General features: G+C 45.2%; 2 protein-coding genes across 2 annotated transcripts in view; one reads left to right on the forward strand and one right to left on the reverse strand.

Annotated features, from left to right (window-relative positions):
* The first annotated feature begins 943 nt into the window (after positions 1 to 943).
* LOC139175209 (calmodulin-1) lies at positions 944 to 9,574 on the forward strand. The gene is made up of 6 exons (XM_070766180.1): positions 944 to 1,195; positions 2,679 to 2,709; positions 5,190 to 5,333; positions 6,467 to 6,573; positions 7,921 to 8,056; positions 8,884 to 9,574. Exons 1-6 carry the CDS (start codon positions 1,193 to 1,195, stop codon positions 8,910 to 8,912), a joined length of 450 nt encoding a protein of 149 aa, XP_070622281.1. The 5' UTR covers positions 944 to 1,192; the 3' UTR covers positions 8,913 to 9,574.
* Positions 9,575 to 11,833: 2,259 nt separating this feature from the next.
* The window catches only part of RPS6KA4 (ribosomal protein S6 kinase A4), a 44,233-nt gene continuing 36,378 nt past the window's right edge, over positions 11,834 to 19,688 (reverse strand). Inside the window, exon 17 of the mRNA XM_070766181.1 lies at positions 11,834 to 17,527. Within this exon, the coding sequence (XP_070622282.1) occupies positions 17,321 to 17,527 (207 nt within the window). The 3' untranslated portion in view covers positions 11,834 to 17,320. The remainder of the gene's footprint in view (positions 17,528 to 19,688) is intronic.

Raw genomic sequence — 19,688 nt, forward strand, 5'->3', positions numbered from 1 at the left:
TTCCTTCCAAAAGGGTGATGAGTATGGTGCTGCAAATGATAAGTATATACAATATATATGTTCAGTCATGTGCATCCTAACATTAATCTGCTTTGAAGTAGATTTTCCCCCCCTCAGATCAGCACCTTCCCAGAAGGCTGTGCATTTACAATAGATGGGACTTGTGTATATCCCACAAATCTCACCTCCTTCCTGAAATATTGGGTTGGGTTGCTCTAGTGCAGTATTTCTCAACTTTCAGTTCCTGTAAGATGAGTGGATTTCCAATCCCAGAATTCTCAGCCCACCTGCTTGTATGCTGGATGGGGAATTCTGGGAGTTGAAGTCCACCCATCTTCATCACTGAAGATGTGAAGCACTGCTCTAGTATGTGTTCATTCTCAAGGTCACTTTGGAATAAACGAAATGCTATTTAATATTTAATGTATTATTTAAAAATTTATTTATTTATTTATTTATTTATTTAAACGGTAAATGTGGCTATTTTGAATATTTAATTGAATTATTGCCAAGAATTTTTTAAAATTACTCAACCAGTATTATTGGCTGGCAAAAGTCTAAAAAAAATAGTGTTTTGCAAATTTAAGATTTTTCAACTTCCAGAATTCCCCAGCCAGGTGACTGCATAGTTTAGCACCTTAAATATACTCCTCCCCTTAGACACCTTTTTTGGTGGCTTCCCTTTTAAATCTCCCTCTCTTTATTGACAACCGACAGTACAGTATTTCTTTCCGGGTCAGGCCTCCTCCTCTTCCACCTCTTGACTCCGCCCCCCCTTTTTTAAAATATTCCTCCGCCACCCCCCACCCCCCCGCCTGTTACGGCTTCTCCTTTAAGCAGCCCCCTCGACGCAATGCAGGGGAGGCTGAACCAATGAGGGCCTGCTCAGCGGGTCACGTGAAGGGCAGAGCGGGAAGGCGGAGCTAAGGACGAGGGCCCGGATGGAGGGCGGCGCCAATGCAAATCCGGCTCGCTCGCCGGGACTTGTTTGGCGCGGCGCGATTCGCTGGCGCGGTGAGGCGGTGCCGAGCAACGGTCGCCGCCTGCCGTTGGGAGGGAGCGCTAAGGCGCATGCGCGAAAGAGTCAGCATCCTCGGCGGTGGCGGCGGCTCCTTCTCCGGCCAGCGGCGGAGGAAGACGGGCGGGATTCCAAAGCTGAGAGGACGCGGCGCTGCTCCCTCGCCCGGTCGCCATGGTGAGGGAAGGAGGCAATTTTGTGGGGGGGGGAACCCCCCCCGGGCCGCGCGTGAAGCCCAAAAGGGGCGGGGCAGGAAAGGGGAGGGGCCGAGTTTGACTGAGGGGACTATTGAAGACCCTCTGCCCCCCCCCCATATATACTTAGAACCCCCCCTTCAACAAGAAGTATCCTCCTCCCGAGACAACTGAGGGGCTTTTGACCAGTGGGGGGGCGGGTAGAGGTCTCGGGAGCGGCCTGCGAGGCGAGGCGAGGTCAGCACCACAGGAGGGGCGGAGCTAGGTGAGACCACGCCCCCTTGGGAATGGTGGGGAGAGCTGGAGGGGGCTAAGAAAGGAGGGAGGGGTTTCTGATGGACACCCCCCACCCAATTTTACCCAGTTAATATTACCTTTATTTATTATTTATTTACTGGATTTCTACACTACATATGAAAAACAATATACCATATCTTGAATCCAATGAATTAATTAAATATCTTTTTAAAAAACCCATAAAAACCAACCATTTCATACACTCAACATTCTCTCAACACATTGGTTGGCCAGGGGGCAAGGATTTAATGGCTCCAGGCCTGGTGGCATAAATGAGTCTTTGGACTCTTAAGGAAGGCGAGGAAGGTGCGGGCAGTTCGGATCTCCAGGGGGAGCTGATTCCAGAAGGCCGGGGCCCTCACAGAGAAGGCTCTGCCCCTAGGCCCCGCCAAGCAACATTGTCTAGTTGACGGAACCTGGAGAAGGCGGACTGTGGGACCTGACCGGTCACTGGGATTCATGCAACAGAAGGCGGTCTCGGAGGTATTCTGGTCCCATGCCATGTAGGGCTTTATAGGTCTGTAGGTCAGTGGTTCAAATCTCATCACTGGCTCAAGGTCGACTCAGTCTTCCATCCTTCCAAGGTGGGTAAAATGAGGATCCGGAGTGTGGAGGCAATAGGCTGGCTCTGTTAAAAAGTGCTATGGCTAACATGTTGTAAGCCGCCCTGAGTCTAAGGAGAAGGGTGGCATAAAAATCGAACAAATTTTTTAAAAATATTTAATCTTATCAATTTACAGGTAGTCCTTGACTTAATAGCAGATTGGAATTACTGGAATTAATTTAATAATAATAATAATAATAATTTATTAGATTTGTATGCCGCCCCTCTCCGAAGATTTACAAGTGGCACTGCAGAAAGGGACTTATAACTGTTTTTCACACTTACGACCAAGGCAATGTCCCAATAGTCACGTGATGAAAATTCACACTCTTGGCAATGGGTTCACATTTACGACCTTTGCGCCATCTTGGAGCCCATCGCCAGGCATCCGAATGTAAATCGCGTGGCCATGGGGATGGTGTCGCTTTTTGCAGTGCTGTTCTAACGGTCGAACAGTCTCTTCACGGACTGCTGTAAATTGAGGACTGCCTGGATACTATAAGGAGGAAGCTGGCATGATGAGAAGGGAAGTCTTGACTTTTTATTTTCTTGTTAACTTTTGCAGGCTGACCAACTGACTGAGGAGCAGATTGCAGGTAAGAATTGGACCTGTCTGTGGAATAGTTGCAGAATTGATTCGGATAGCTGGGAAAAAAAACAGATCTCCAACCTAGATGCCTTGCAAACTCAACTGTCTTTTAGACAAAGACAGTTGAGCAGTCCCACAGTCAGCCATTCTTCCTCTGAAAAACCGAGAAAAAGCGTGTGATCTCCTTTCTCTTTATTTATTTTTGAATTATTATTTTTTTAATAATTCATTATACGAAATAAAAAAAGAAAAGAAAAACAAAACAGTAGGGGAGGGAAAAGTGTAGGAAAATTAAAGAAAAGGCATTGACAACCAACTCAACTTTGCAACAAACCTATCGAACTGGCAGAACCAAAAATTGAAGTTTCCTTTTTTCCCCCACCTTGAGTGCAAAAGTCCTGAATTTGTTTCCAGGTGAAAACAAAAGTATTTGTGCTTTTTTCCCCCTTTAATCGAAACATCTGTAGCATCTGCTATCTTTTCTCATAGGCTCTTCTTAGGAATTCATCCTCTTTGTTCTTTTGTGGCTACTGTCATACAGCTGGGTGCCCTCTGGATGTATTAACTCTCAGTTGTGGGAAACTCTCCCGCCCCCACCCAATCAAATATTTTGGGGAATATTAAACTTCAGAAGAGAAGGATTTAGGTGTAGTGATTTCTGACAGTCTCAAAATGGGTGAGCAGTGTGGTCAGGCAGTAGGAAAAGTAAGTAGGATGCTTGGCTGCATAGCTAGAGGTATAACAAGCAGGAAGAGGGAGATTGTGAGACCCCATTTGGAATACTACAAAATACCTACAAAAAGATATTGACAAAATTGAACGGGTCCAAAAACGGGCTACAAGAATGGTGGAAGGTCTTAAGCATAAAACGTATCAGGAAAGACTTCATGAACTCCATCTGTCTAGTCTGGAGGACAGAAGGAAAAGGGGGGGGGGGACATGATCGAAACATTTAAATATGTTAAAGGGTTAAATAAGGTCCAGGAGGGAAGTGTTTTTATAGGAAAGTGAACACAAGAACAAGGGGACACAATCTGAAGTTAGTTGGGGGAAAGATCAAAAGCAACATGAGAAAATATTTGACTGAAAGAGTAGTAGATGCTTGGAACAAACTTCCAGCAGACGTGGTTGGTAAATCCACAGGAACTGAATTTAAACATGCCTGGGATAAACATATATCCATTGTAAGATAAAATAGTATAAGGGCAGACTAGATGGACCATAAGGTCTTTTTCTGCCGTCAGTCTTCTATGTTTCTAATATTAAAATGGCAGGACGGAATATTTCCCCTAAAGAGGAAAAAAAATCCATAAGGGAGTCAGAAACCAGCCAGTCTCCCTGCCCCAAGCCAAAACTGAGGAGGCTAGCTTTTAGAAATGCCGATTGGGTCATCTAGTCACAAAGACTTCTGGGAGTTGGTCCACAAGTCTTAAGTTGCCAAGGTTGGAGACCGCCACTTCAGAGCCAGCCACAACCCCATGCGAACCCAGCAGGTATAAAACCCACCGATTCTCAATTCAATTTTGTCAGCTGTCCCAGTGCCGCACACTGCTAGTGCTTCTGCTACATTTAATGAACCCAACTTTCCTTCTAATCGGCCTCCACTTTATTCCTGGCTTGGAACTGGAACTTTCTTCCAACACTAACAATAATGTTCACCTTAATTGGAAGAGATGGCAGACCTGTAGGGCATCTGGAAACCAAGGAAGGCTGAAGACTTAAACCAGTTTGGTTTTTATAATAATGGGTTTTTAACTGTTTTTAGTATTGGATTATTATTATAGGCTGTTTTATTACTGTTGTTAGCCGCCCCGAGTCTGCGGAGAGGGGCGGCATACAAATCCAATAAATAAACAAATAAACAAACAAACAAACAGGAATAAGAGCTTAGAAATGCAAATTGGTAAATGCAAATCAATCTATCTATCTATCAGTCAATCTGTCTACAATCATCTATCTTCTATTATCTATCCATCTACTATCTGTGTGTCATCTACTATCTACTATCATCTATCATTTATCTTCTAATTATCTTCTATCTATCATCTACCTTCTGTCTTCTATCATCTAGCTATCATCTTCTGTCCAATTATCATTTATATATATATCTTCCATCTGTTATCTATCATCTGTCTGTCTGTGTCTGTCTATCTATCATCTTCTATCATCTCATTTATCCTGTCTAACTATCTTCTATCTTCTTCTATCTGTCTTCTATGTATCCTCTATCACAGTGTTTCTCAACCTTGGCAACTTGAAGATATCTGGACTTCAACTCCCAGAATTCCCCAGCCAGCATTCACTGGCTGGGGAATTCTGGGAGTTGAAGTCCAAATTTCTCCCAAGTTGCCAAGATTGGGAAACACTGCTCTATCATTTATCTTCTAACTGTCATCTATCTTCTATCGATCTCCTTTGCTTTGTTAAAAGTTTGGACAGAGGTGGCCAATTTGGATCTGACCTGGCTTTCTTGATTGTTCCTTTCAGAGTTCAAGGAAGCCTTCTCCCTCTTCGACAAAGACGGCGATGGCACCATCACCACCAAGGAGCTGGGCACCGTGATGCGCTCCCTGGGTCAGAACCCCACCGAGGCAGAGTTGCAGGACATGATCAACGAAGTGGATGCAGATGGTGAGCAGGGTGGTTGGGAGGCTACTTGGGGAGAAGAACAGAGTTGGAAGGGACCTTGGAGGTCTTCTAATCCATCGCCACGCTCAGGCAGGAGATCCTATATTATTTCAGGCAAATGTCTGTCCAGTGTCTCCTTGAAAACCTCCAATGTTGGATCAACATCTAGAGGCAAACAGTTCCACTGATGAATTAGGAAATTTCTCCTTCCTTCTAGGTTGCTTCTCTGCTTCATTAGTTTCCATCCATTGCTTCTTGTCCTGCCTTCAGGTCCTTTGGAGAATAGCTTGGCTCCCTCTTCTTTGTGGCTGCCCCTCAAATATTGGAAGACTACCATCGTGTCACCCCTTCATTACACTACTCATGCCCAGTTCCTTCATATACAGTGTCCCCTCGATTTTCGCGGGTTCGAACTTCGCGGAAAATCTATACCACGGTTTTTCAAAAATATTAATTAAAAAATACTTTGCGGGTTTTTCCCCTACACCACAGTTTTTCCCACCCGATGACATCATATGTCATCGCCAAACTTTCGTCTGCCTTTAATAAATATTTTTTTAATAAACTTTAATAAATAAACATGGTGAGTAATAATCTGAATGGTTGTTAAGGGAATGGAAAATTGCAATTTAGGGGTTTAAAGTGTTAAGGGAAGGTTTGTCATACTGTTCATAGCCAAAAATAGTGTATTTACTTTCGCATCTCTACTTCGCGGAAATTCGACTTTCATGGGCGGTCTCAGAACGCATCCCCCGCGAAAAGCGAGGGAACACTGTATTTTAGCCTCCAGTCCCCTAATCATCTTTGTTGCTCTTCTCTGCATTCTTTCCAGAGTATCAAACATCTTTTTTATTTCATGCCCACAGAACCGGGAGCAAAAAAAAAAATTGGATTTCACCACTGCATTGACTCATATTAAAGTGATTGTCCCCTTGGACAAGAGAGAGGAGAGGCTAAAGTTGATTTTTGCAGAGTTTCATCTTGGGGGGCTGTGTGTGTGTGGGGAGGAATCTAAATGTCTTTGTTGGAGAATCGAGCATTGTGTGTGTTGCATTCTCGTGCCTGGGTAGCCAAGAGCTGTGTTTATTTTATTTTATCTTTTTCTAGTCAGTTGATCTGACTGATCCTTTTCTCAGGCAACGGCACCATCGATTTCCCAGAATTCCTCACCATGATGGCCCGGAAAATGAAAGACACAGACAGCGAAGAAGAGATCCGCGAGGCCTTCCGAGTGTTTGACAAGGCGAGTTTGATTAATTTTGGGCTCTGCGTGAAACTTCGGCTGCTCCTTGAGTTGCGGCCACAACGGAGCCCCAAATTTACGTTGCTTGAAACACTGGCGAAGCGAGTATCGCCCCATTTGGTGACTTTTCTTGCCGTTGTTAAGTGAATTATTGCATTCATTAAGTTTGTCGCCCGGTCGGGAGATGACTCTTCCCTTCCCTGTTGAATTTGCTCATCAGAAGGTCCCAAAAGGGGATTGCGTGACACACCCCGGGAGCATAGTTCCCTCTAAGCTGAGCAGTCAGCAATCGCTCACTTAAAAATCATCATCAACTCAGAGTTTTCCAAACCTGCCCAGAAGCCGAGAGGGAAAGAGTGAGAGGGAAGGAGAGAGAGAGGAAGAGAGAGAAACAGATAGAAAAAAGAGAGGAAGGAAAAGAAAAAGAAAAAGAATGGGAGTAAGGAAGAGAGAAAGAAAATCAAAATCTAGTTTGAAACTAGCTCAACTATTTAAGTGGCATTTTGATATTGATAGAGTTGCCCTATTATGAGCTCACTGTTATAGACACACAGTACAGTATTTTATTTTGAAATTCTCTGAGGCAAAACAGGGTGGGTTTTTTATTTATTTATTTGTTTGTTTGTTTATTTGCCGCTCAGACACTATACTTTTCCGCCCCCCCCCCAAAAAAAAAAAATTAGAGGGAACACTGCCTGGGAGGCCGCAACCGTCATAAACCATGAGCCAGTTGTCAAATGTCCAAATTTTAATCGTGTGATCACGGAGGTTCTGTTATTCAATTCAATTTATTAGATTTGTATGCCGTCCCTCTCCGAAGACTCGGGGCGGCTCACAACAACGATAAAAACAATATTATAATGGCACAAATCTAATATTAAAAATAACTAAAAACCCTATCATAATTAAAAACCAAACAGCACATACATACCAAACATAAATAATACTAAGCCTGGGGAAAGATGTCTCAAATCCCCCATGCCTGGCGGTATAGGTGGGTCTTAAGTAGTTTACGAAAGGCAAGGAGGGTGGGGGCAGTTCTAATCTCCGGGGGGAGTTGATTCCAGAGGGCCGGGGCCGCCACAGAGAAGGCTCTTCCCCTGGGGCCCGCCAGACGACATTGTTTAGTCGACGGGACCCGGAGAAGACCCACTCTGTGGGACCTTATCGGCCGCTGGGATTTGTGCGGTAGCAGGCGGTTCCGGAGGTACTCTGGTCCAATGTTAACGGTCGTAAGTGTGAGAAATGGCCCTGTGACTTTGAACGGACACTGAATGAATGGTGTTAAGTCGAGGCCTGCCTGTGTCTCACCTGTCCTTCCTTCCTTCTCTCTCTCTCTCTCTCCAGGATGGCAATGGGTACATTAGCGCCGCCGAGCTGCGCCACGTGATGACTAACCTGGGCGAGAAGCTGACGGACGAGGAGGTGGACGAAATGATCCGGGAAGCAGACATTGACGGGGATGGGCAAGTCAATTACGAAGGTAAGGGGCCCAAGGCTCTCGGGCACCTTCAGCTGAGTGGCTGGAGAACCTGCCGTCTCGTGCAGGTGGCATTTATTGCAGGCCCAAACGGTTTATTGAATACTCATACTGGGCAAGCAGAGCTCTAAAGAACACTGAGGACTAGAAACGGATGAAGGAAAGGGAGGTTCGGATTCCCCTTTTTGACAACCTGCATGAAAAGAGATGGCTTTGCGAGTGTAGTTTTGTTTCCATTTTGGTGCCTCGTCTGCTTTTAAGTCTGGCTGACTGGGGAATTCTGGGAGTTGAAGTCCGCCCTTCTTCAAAGCTTCCGCGGTTCAGAGACGCTGATCTACAGATGCAGATGAACAGGGTTGAAAGGGACCTTGTGGGTCATCTAGTCCAGCCCACCCCGCCGAAGCAGATGCGACACAGTCATTTCAGGGCCAATTTTTAACCTTTTATCTGCATCTTTTGCTAATGAATATCCTGCGTCTGTCAAGACGGCCAGGGAATCCTGGGAGTTGAAGTCCTCCCTTCTTCAAAATGGCCGGGAGTTGAGAAGACAGTGACCTGCAGTAATTTTAGACCAATTTTTAGGGGAAACCCCCCCCCCCTTTTATTTGCACCTTTTGCCCTATCCGTCAAAGGGCCAGGGAATTCTGGGAGTTGAAGTCCACCCTTCTTAAAAAGTGACCAACGTTTGAGAGGGACGGATCGTCAAACAGTCTTATGTTCTCAGAACAATTTGCTCGTCTACATAGATTCCTTCAATGTGGGGATGGTGTGTATGTGTTCCTTTCAGCAGCCCCTGACGCCCTTCTCCGTCCTCTCTCCTTGCTCCGTAGAATTTGTACAGATGATGACCGCCAAATAAGACAAGCCGCTGCCTCTTCCCCACCCCCGCCCACCCCTGTTCAGGATGGAAGGATGGTCCGCTTCCCGCTGGGATATTACCCAGCCCTCCCTGTCTTTTGTCTGTGTACAACTCACGCCCCATTGACGCTGTAGCAGTTTGTGGCTGTCCCCTGCTCTGCCTCCCTTTCCCCCCACCCTCCTTGTGCCGCGGTGGTGGCCGGGGACGGTGCCTCCAAGCCCTCCGCGGAGAGCGACGGGGCAGAACAAGCTCCGAGTACGGGATGCCCTTTGGAGAAGAGGTGGGTAGGAAGGTGAGGCCGCCTCCTCTATCCCCCCCCGGTTCAACCCCTGCCTTGCAACCCACAGTCTTCCTTCCCTCCACCCCTTCATTCATGGACTGTTGTCGTACGCAGCCTCGGTGCCGACTCCTGCCATCGAGCGTTGTCTTCCTAGGACTATCTGCATCCTCTTGGATATATTGTAATTGTTCACCTAACCGATACCATCCTCTCCGCCCCACCCTCTCCACACCCTCTCCATAGCTTCAGGGAATGCTTCTGTTCCATTCCAGTTGATGTAAAGGTTTCTTTTTATGATTATGATTATTTTTTTTATTATTATTTCTCTCCCCCTCCCCCTCTTCGTTCTTCTTTTCAAATAAACTTTGTGTTTCAAATCTGACGGAGCCAAATCTGCTTGTGTAAAAACCATGCCCCTGAAGCTGTGCTGCTTTTGGGGGTGGATTTGGGGCAATTGGGGCCTGGGGTTGTGATTTGCAGCAGCCGAGAAATCGTTGGTTGTGAATTGTTTCGTCCCACCTAAAAGATGCCACTTTCACCGCACAAGGAGAGCAGAAGACTCCTTGAAAGGACCGTTCCTGGTTTTCCCTTGTGACCTGCCACCTCCCGCATAAGGAAAACCTGACGTTTCCTGCCAGCATCATCCCCTCCTTTGGCAGCGGCGGGAGTTACGGTCCAGCTCTGCTGAAGAGGGTCATTGAAAAGGAGGAATTTTAATTTCTCTAAATTGCAGACTAGAGAATGAAAAACCAGCTCTGGCGATTTGTCGGGAAAAATTGGGAATAATAATAATAATAATAATAATAATAATAATAATAATAATAATTATTATTATTATTATTATTATTATTATTATTATTATTATTTATTAGATTTGTATGCCGTCCCTCTCCGAAGACTCGGAGGCGAGGGAAACCAAGGGAGAGAGAGAGAAACTATCAATATAACTGGTGAAGTTTTTAGATTCCGTCCAAAGAAAATTCGAAGCAAATAGGTAAAATTTGTTGATTTCTGCAGACCCAGGGCTGTTTTCTTGCAGACGTTTCATGACCAAACTAGGTAACATCAGTGTGCTAGGGTGGGGTGGGGTGGCGCTAGCTCATTTTATTGGCTCCGTTCAACCCTCAGCTCCATACATTCCCCTTCATGGGTGTTCTGTCTGGGTCACTCCGGAAGCTATGACCAACCCAAAAAGATAAGCCAGACACACCGGTAAAATTCAAACACAGTTTTATAATGTTCAAGAGAAACGAAGCTAACAGAAAATGTCCTTACAAAGCAGGAAAACACTGGAACTCCAAATATATACACGAAGGCAATTGTCCATGCATCAATATAGGATTCTTGCTGCCAAGACGAGGCTGTAGATAACAGACATACACCTCCCACGGTTCTTCAAGACTGCTGGGCCACGAGCCAGGAACAGAGACGCCGAGAAAACAATGCAGGTTACAGCAACTCCAAACTGATAACACTCCACATGGCTTCAAGAGCTTGCCTGCCTTATAAACCCTTCCCTGCTAATGAGGACCAGACCCAAGCCCTGGTGTTCTGTATTCAATGCTGATAATATTTCTTCAATTGATCCTTCCTTTGATCTAGACATCTCTGTCGCATGTTAATGACAGCTTGTGCTTCATCACCTAATGACTCCAAAGACTCCAAGCTACTGGCTGGGGAGAGCCCCTCCCCGGGGCTCCCATGCTGTTCTTCCTCGTCACATTCCTGACTGGACTCTCCCCCGTCCGACTGCCCAGCCCCCTCCTCTTCGCTGTCACCCTCCTCCAGGCATGGAGCCAGCAGAGAGGCAGCTGGTCTTTGATCTGCCTCAGGCTGAACCACAACAATGGGTACCACACAAGTGTCAAAGGTTTCAAAATGGCAGAAATGTGCATTCAGGCCCACAACCAAGGAACGGCTGCACGAATGCCTATAAAAAGAGAGCAGTCCCCACGTCCTTATAGTCCTGATGATGTCACCTAGTTGGGTAATAAAACATCTGGTAATGACCTTTAAAGCGCTTCATGGCATCGGACCAGAATACCTCCGGAACCGCCTTCTACCGCACGAATCCCAGCGGCTGATAAGGTCCCGCAGGGTTGGCCTTCTCCGGGTCCCGTCGACAAAACAATGTCGTTTGGCGGGCCCCAGGGGAAGAGCCTTCTCTGTGGCGGCCCCGGCCCTCTGGAATCAACTCCCCCCGGAGATTAGAACGGCCCCCACCCTCCTTGTCTTTCGCAAGTTACTCAAGACCCACCTATATCGCCAGGCATGGGGGAATTAAGACATCTCCTCCAGGCTTTCTTATATTTTATGTTTGGTATGTATGTGTTGTATGGTTTTTAAATTGTTGGGGGTTTTTAATGTAATTATTAGATTTGTTCCATTGTTATACTGTTTTTATTATTGTTGTGAGCCGCCCCGAGTCTTCGGAGAGGGGCAGCATACAAATCTAATAAATTGAATTGAATCTGCAAAACAACCCCCCCCCCCCCCCAGCCAAGCTCAGAGAAACACCAAGTACCCCACAGCCATCGCCCTCTCTGCCCTCCCTTCTAGCATTGGTGATGTTCCCTAGTTGGGCCATGAAACGCCCCCACCCACCACCCCCAAACACCCGAAGGAGTCTGAGAAAAAGCGATTTGGCTTCAAAGACGATTTTTATTTTCAAATAAAAAATACACATGGTTTGGTTGCATGGGCCGGGACACGGGTATCTCCGGGCCTCTTGTGCTACTAAAAAGAAGGATGTTAAAAGGACGGCCCCCCACTTGCTCGTCTCCTCCTTGGCACGGAGCGGAGGGGCCTATATGGCAGTTAAGACATACACACGTATGTACAGTTGCGCGTGCACACGGATGTCCCTTGCCCCATGGAAGAGGAGCCTCTTCGCTCCCCACGGGAAACAGCTGCCGAGTTGCAGACAAATGGAAGCAGCTGGCCAAACCATTGAGAAGGACCACCGGCACTACACCTAGTCTTCCACTTAACGACCACGATCGAGCCCAACATTTGAGTTGCTGAGTGAGACACAATAGCAGTACTGCTTAGACTTATATACCGCTTTGCAGCCCTCTCTAAGCAGTTTACAGAGTCAACCTCTCGCCCCCAGCTGTCTGGGTCCTCATTTTACCGACCTCGGAAAGGACGGAAGGCTGAGTCAACCTTGGGCCTGTCAGGATTGAACTCCCGGCAGTGGGCAGAGTTAGCTTTCAATATTGCACTCGGAAGGAAGGAAGGGAATAGTACGTAGACTTATACACTGCTTTACAGCCCTCTCTAAGTGGCTCACAAACGGGTTTTGCACTGCAGTGGATAAGTTGGTAACCCGACTGATAAGTGAACCTGGCTTCAGATCACGTAACCCCCCCCCCCCCCGTCACAAAAGTGGGGAGGGAATTTCGCATGACCTTGGGAATGGTCGTAAGTATAAGCCAGTTGCCAAAGCGCCTGAATTTTGATCTCGTGATCGTGGAGATCGTTTAGTGTGAAAAAGCAGGTCCCCTGTTAACTTCTTTCTCTTCTGTTCTAACTTCAAAAATGGTCACTAAATGAAACCATCTCCCCAGATGTTGAAGTCAAGCGTGGAATTTCTTTCTTTCTTTATTATTCAGGGAGAAAAACGAGCAGCACCCCTCCCTGCCCGATACTTCTTGTTTTAAAGCACCCAGCACGCTTCCTCCTCTTTCCCAGACCCAAGACAAGTAGATGTATTGGGCACTTCCAATTCTATCCTTGATGTAAGATCCCCACCGCACCCCATTGCAGAAGTAGCCAAGTTCTAGAGCAATGGTTCTCAACCTGTGCTCCCCAAGACGCCTGGAGGACATCAAAAGATTTGGAAAAAATACACTATTTTAAATCCTAATGGCCAAAATCTTTTGGCCACCAAACCAAAGGGACTCCGTGGGGGGAACGAAAATTTAAGAACCGCTGCCCTAGAGCAACGTTTCGTATAGAAACATAGAAGTCTTGACGGCAGAAAAAGACCTCATGGTCCATCTAGTCTGCCCTTATACTATTTTCTGTATTTTATCTTACAATGGATATATGTTTATTATCCCAGGCATGTTTAAATTCAGTTACTGTGGATTTATCTACCACGTCTGCTGGAAGTTTGTTCCAAGGATCTACTACTATTTCAGTAAAATAATATTTTCTCAGGTTGCTTTTGATCTTTCCCCCAACTAACTTCAGATTGTGTCCCCTTGTTCTTGTGTTCACTTTCCTATTAAAAACACTTCCCTCCTGGACCTTATTTAACCCTTTAATATATTTAAATGTTTCGATCATGTCCCCCCTTTTCCTTCTGTCTTCCTTCTGTATCCTTGCTAACTTTAAGGTTAGGTAAGCTTCAACTCCCAGAATTCCCCAGCCAAGAACAATAACCCAACGCCACCTGGAGAATTCTGGGAATCGAAGACCAGCCGTCTTAAAAATCCACCAAGGCTGAGTAACATTGGATCTGAAGTGATCCACGGTGGTGCTTTTCTCATCCTCAACAGAAACTACAAATTTTCCTCCAAGTTGAAAGTTTTCTCTCTCTAAGGTGCCCTCTCACCAACTCCCATTATAATATTAAAAACCATCAAGTTTTAAACGATGGCAGAATGCGGGTTCTTTTAAGGGAACCCCCAATGCTTCAAGCAACAATGATCTTCCCATTTAATGTCGGTTAAATTGGCTGCCTGTGTGTATGTCTAGGGGTGGGGGAAATACTGACGCCGTTACTTATTTTTTCCATGCTAGGCATTGCTTGAACTTTCTCCCAATTCCTTGTTCCTCAAATCGCAATATGTTGCTAATTGCACTTCCCTTTAAAGTCTCTCTCTCTCGCTCTTCCTTTCTCCCTTTTCTCAGGCCTTTGTCTTAAAGCTGTTTTGGTGCAATTATACTGTGTTTTTCGGAGTACAGTGGTACCTCGACATACGAGTTTAATTCATGCTCGTATGTCGATCAATTCGCATCTCGAACGAATGCATTTAGGTTTTGCTTTTCGCGCCCAGATAACTGGAAACATGGAATTCCTGCGCCACCTAGTGGACGCTCGGCTTGTATCCCGAATTTGAGCTCGGGTGTCGAACAGAAATTTTGCTCGCGTCTTGGCTCGTAACTTGGAATACTCCCATCTGGAGCAGCTCGTATCTAGAGGTACTACTGTATAAGATGCACTTAAGAAAATAAGGGTGGGGGAAAAAAATCTGCCTATCAGGTATTCATCTGGCTAGCGTCCTTAGTCTGGTCAGCTTCAGCACATTATTTTATCCCCTGGTTAGGGCTGGGGAGAAAAAAATCAACTTCATAGGGAGTAGCAATTAAAACAAGCCTGCAAAGACTTAGGGCTGGAAAAACTTTTTTGGAGAGAGAAGCAATGAAGAAACCCTGCAAGATTGCTGTAAAAAAAAAAAAGCTCCGAAAAATACAGTATAATGAGAAACTCGTACCCCTTACAATCACCCATTTACAGCTTCCGTCATTCCCAATCAAAATATTCCTCAACGTGCTACCACTCGTTCTTAAAGTAATAATAGTAATAATAACAACTTTGTCAAATCCCCAGCCAGAAATTCAGTGCTTAACGGGTCTGGCTTTACTGAAAAGTTCTGTTATTGGGGGTGTTTTTCTTCTACATAAATTACATAGTCCTCAAAATGCTGTAGGCAACGTATCTTAGGTTTCCAAACATTGGTGCAACAAGTTTCTCCTTGAGAATAAAAATTCAAACAGGAGTGGGTTCTCTCTCCCCCCCCCCAACTGCTTTCCCCTGTAGCTTAAGCAATAGGGATTTAAAATGAAAAAAAGAGGAAGAAATAATGACAATTAATACTGCTCTGTAGGAAGATTGGCGAGGGGCTTAAGAGAAGCCCCTCTTGCATTTAGTACAACTTCAAGCGTTGATATTAATCCACCTCTTAAGAATTCGACATCTTTGATTTTCATGAAAGGAGTACCTGAGTAGAATTCAGTGGGGAGGTCTTTCTTTTTTTTAAATGTGTTTCTTCCTATAAATAAGGGTTTAAATAAAAATGTAATCTCAAGCAAGCCGGCGGACAGAAATTCTTCTTAATGATGTGATTCTTTTTTTTCCTGTTCTATATTTCAACTTTTTTTTTCTTTTTAATCTACTGAACTAGGACAAAAGGAGCTTTCTTTCCTCTCGCGCACACAGACAAAAATTTTAACGTGAAAGACTTGCGCAGCCATTCGCTCCCATGCTTGCCTTCAATATATATATATATATATATTTAAACAGACAGACGAAAATTGCTTTCTTAAAAATATACTCTCCCTTTCGCCCCTCCCGCCCACCCCAAACTGCCTGAGCTTATCAGATTCACCCAGAAAAAATAGATCTGACTGGATCTCTCCCCCCACCCCAAATGTAGAACCTCTCAATATTCAACTCTATAATTCTGTAGATTTAAGGGTGGGGAAGGGGTTGCCATTTAAGAGTCTCTCGCTCTCCGCCAGGGGAAGAAAAAAATACACATTTTCCTACACATTTCCTATTTGACTTCTTTCTTCCAGACACAGAAACAGATTGATGCGTCTTATCCTGGTTTGTTGTTCTGTTGTTGTTTCTCTTACATATATCTATATACTGTACATACATACACATAGGTAGTCCTCGACTTAATGACCACAGGGACGGAATTTCCACCGCAGAACAAAGTCTTTTTTTTTTGTCGCGGTTCTTCAGCGATTCATTGCGGTCGTTACAAACGGAATCGCGTCATTAGGCAAATCTGGCGTCCGGCCAGGAAGCCCACCAATGAAAACATGGTCTGTGGAAATTTTGCATTCCTGGGGCGCTACTCTGCCTGTCGTAAATAGACGTTCATTGGCGAGCGCCCGAATGTTGGAGAAGTGACCGTAGAGGTGCTAAATAAACAGTCATAAGTGTGAGGACTAAGTCATGTCACTTTTTTTCAAGGGTGTGGTAACTCGGGGTTAAACCCAAGGATCTTTCTCAGAATGAATTTTCGAGTTTTATCTGTTTTTAAAAAATTACTCCTGTGGGGTTTTTTTATATACAAAAGTTTGACGATCAGGAGTCCGTCCCGCTCAGCAAGAAGCGGTAGCCCCAGATGTAAGCCTTGGGCCAACCTATCATATAACCTTGTTGTTTTTTGCCTTAGTGCGACATCGCACACTAACGCCTAATCATAGTTGGAATGGTTTAGTGTACTGTATGGATCTTGGCGCTAAAGCTTTGCTCTTAAAAGTTCTGTATCCGACACAGAAGCGTACGGGAATCTCACCCCCCCCCCCAAAAAAGATAAAATACAGGTAGTCCTCGACTTACAGCCATGACAGAGCCCCCACATTTCTGTTGCTAAATGGGACTTTTTCATTTGACGGCCTTTTTCGCCGCATTTGTCAAGGGAATCGCTGACGTTCTTAAATTCCGGACGTGGTCGTTAAAGTGAATCTGGCTTTCCCCGTCGACTGATCAGAAGGTCGCAAAATGCGACGCTACAACCGTCGCAAGTATGAGTCAGCTGCCAAGCGTCTCAAATCGCTGCCATGTGACCTTGGGGATACTGCAACTGTGTGAAAAGTGGTTACGCGTCCCTTTGCTCAGGGCTGCTCTAACGTCAAACAGTCACCGTAAATCGAGGGCTATCTGTCAAAGAGGATGGTTTTTTGGCCTCAGAAGGATCAAATCCCTTCCTATTAACAGCTTTATACACACACACACACAAAAATTAAATTAAATGCTACCCCTTCCTTAATTTTAAAAAAAACGCCATTGCAAAAATACAGCTCACCACCAGGAGGACGGCCGACAGGAACCGCCGCCCTCTGCTGGTTGCTTGGAAAATGGCAGCCTGTGTCTGCACTGGCCTTCATTCATTCTCTAGCTTGCACTCCCCTGGATTTCTCTGCCTTTCCCGGCAGATAACGGTCACCTTGAACTGCCCTCCATCAAAAAAAACCCCAACAACCCCTGCCCCATTCTGAATGAAGGTATCACATCATGGTGGGTGGGTGGGTGGCCCGCAAATGGGGGATGGGGGAGCTGAAGCTGGGCTCCCTGATGCTCCCCAGACAGCAACATAGACAATAAATACCCCCTTATTTTTCCCCCAACCAGCGTTTCAGTGCTTGGCCCCTTCCTCGGCTGCTACGAAGGAGGGTCGTGGCAAATGGTGGGGATCTTGGCTTTGGGGGGACAGGAGGAAGACCCCGAAGAAGAGGAGGAAGAGGAGGAGCTGCTGCTTCGGCGCCCCTCAGCACCGGTGCTGGACATCTTGAGCTTGCGCCGTTTGGCCAGAGGGGCGTTTTCAACGCTTTTCAGGAAAAACCCTTCGCGTTTGCCCTTGTTGAAGGCCTAGATGACAGAGAGAGAGAAAAGAAGTTAGTTAGATAGATAGATAGATAGATAGATAGATGATAGATAGATAGATGATAGATAGCTAGATAGATAGCTAGATAGATAGCTAGCTAGATAGATAGATAGATAGATAGATAGATAGATAGATAGATAGATACTGGTATATATGTGATTTTTTTTGTCGAATCCATTATCAGCAAAAATATGTTACATATACATACATATATACAGATATATATATACATATACTGTATACTATATCTACATCAGCATGAAGCTTACAACTTCAGCCTGATGATGGTGAATGTGATTTCACCGAAACGTCGCATAGACACTCAAAATATTACACGGGGCAAAACCCGAACTCAGAACAATCTACATACATACATATATACATACATATATAAGTAAATCTATCCTAGTCTCCCTTAATTTTCAAATTCAGCAAAAAACCCAACATGTGACATATATATATATATATACTTTCGTAGATTTTCACAGGTACAGGTATGAAGGTCTTGGCATATTTGGGTTTCTTCCTCCCGCCCTAGAACAAGGACAGAAGCACCAGCCTGAAGATGACGATTGGGACCTCGTGGAAACCGCCAGAAATCTCTGAATTCTACACGGGAAGAAACCTGAATATGCCAAGACCTTCATATATATAAGAAGGATTTCCTTCTATTTCCTTTTTTAACTTCATGTATTTTTGTATCTAACAGAGGTGGGTTCCTCCCAGAAACCGATAGTAAACCGGTGGTGATGTCATGGAGTCAGTTTTGTTAGTGCCGGTCCATGGACGCCATCTTTTTATTTTTTTAAAAATGTATTTTTTTCCCTTGTTTTTGCTTCTGCGCATGGGCAGGTGCTGTGATTTCGGCACTGGGCCACGATTTGTTTTTTTTTGCTTTTTGTGTTTTTGGCTATTTTTTGTCTTTCCAAGAAGCGATTGGACAACCATTTGTCTGAAGTGGTGTATGGTTTCCTGCCTGAGCAGGGGGTTGGACTAGAAGACCTCTAACATCCCTTTCAACTCTGTTATTCTGTACTCCAGTGATGGCAAACCTTTTTTTCCTCAGGTGCTGAAAGAGCGTGTGTGCATGAGCGAGTGCCCACACCCATAATTCCACACCCTGGAAACGGCCTGTTTTCCAACTTCTGGTGCCAAGTAGGCTCCTGTTTCGCCCTCCCCAGGCTCCAAAAGCTTCCCTGGAGCCGGGGATGGATAAAAACGCCCTCCCCCATCCCCCGGAGGCTCTTTGGAAGCCAAAAACGCCCTCCCAGAGCCTCTGTGTGAGCCAAAAATCAGCTGGCCGGCACACACATGCACGTTGGAGCTGAGCTAGGGCAACGGTTTGCGTGCCAGGAGATATGGCTCCATGTGCCACCTGTGGTGCCCGTGCCATAGGTTCGCCATCACTGTTGTACTCTATTCTAATTAGTGAGCCATAGATATACAAATGCGGAGTATGTTTGAAGACGCAGCTGATAAGTTTTTGTATTTTTGCCTCCTCCAAAAGGGAGAGGTGGCTGATAGCTTTCAAGTGGCACTCATGGGCCTTCTCCAGGTGCCCTTCTCCCATTCAACCACACTTCATCCCGTCTCATCTGTCCCCTCAAAAATAAAATAATAGAAACATAGAAACATAGAAGTCTGACGGCAGAAAAAGACCTCATGGTCCATCTAGTCTGCCCTTATACTATTTTCTGTATTTTATCTTAGGATGGATATATGTTTATCCCAGGCATGTTTAAATTCAGTGACTGTGGATTTATCTACCACGTCTGCTGGAAGTTTGTTCCAAGGATCTACTACTCTTTCAGTAAAATAATATTTTCTCATGTTGCTTTTGATCTTTCCCCCAACTAACTTCAGATTGTGTCCCTTTGTTCTTGTGTTCACTTTCCTATTAAAAACACTTCCCTCCTGGACCTTATTTAACCCTTTAATATATTTAAATGTTTCCATCATGTCCCCCCTTTCCCTTCTGTCCTCCAGACTATACAGATGGAGTTCATGGAGTCTTTCCTGATACGTTTTATGCTTAAGACCTTCCACCATTCTTGTAGCCCGTCTTTGGACCCGTTCAATTTTGTCAATATCTTTTTGTAGGTGAGGTCTCCAGAACTGAACACAGGATTCCAAATGTGGTCTCAC

The sequence above is a fragment of the Erythrolamprus reginae genome, chromosome 13 (genome assembly GCF_031021105.1).
Source record: "Erythrolamprus reginae isolate rEryReg1 chromosome 13, rEryReg1.hap1, whole genome shotgun sequence".
Classification (NCBI taxonomy): domain Eukaryota; kingdom Metazoa; phylum Chordata; class Lepidosauria; order Squamata; family Dipsadidae; genus Erythrolamprus; species Erythrolamprus reginae.

Coding starts and splice junctions, on each gene's coding strand:
- LOC139175209 (XM_070766180.1), top strand. Junction 6,574..7,920: donor CCTTCCGAGTGTTTGACAAG/GCGAGTTTGATT, acceptor CTCTCTCTCCAG/GATGGCAATGGGTACATTAG. Junction 8,057..8,883: donor TGGGCAAGTCAATTACGAAG/GTAAGGGGCCCA, acceptor CTTGCTCCGTAG/AATTTGTACAGATGATGACC.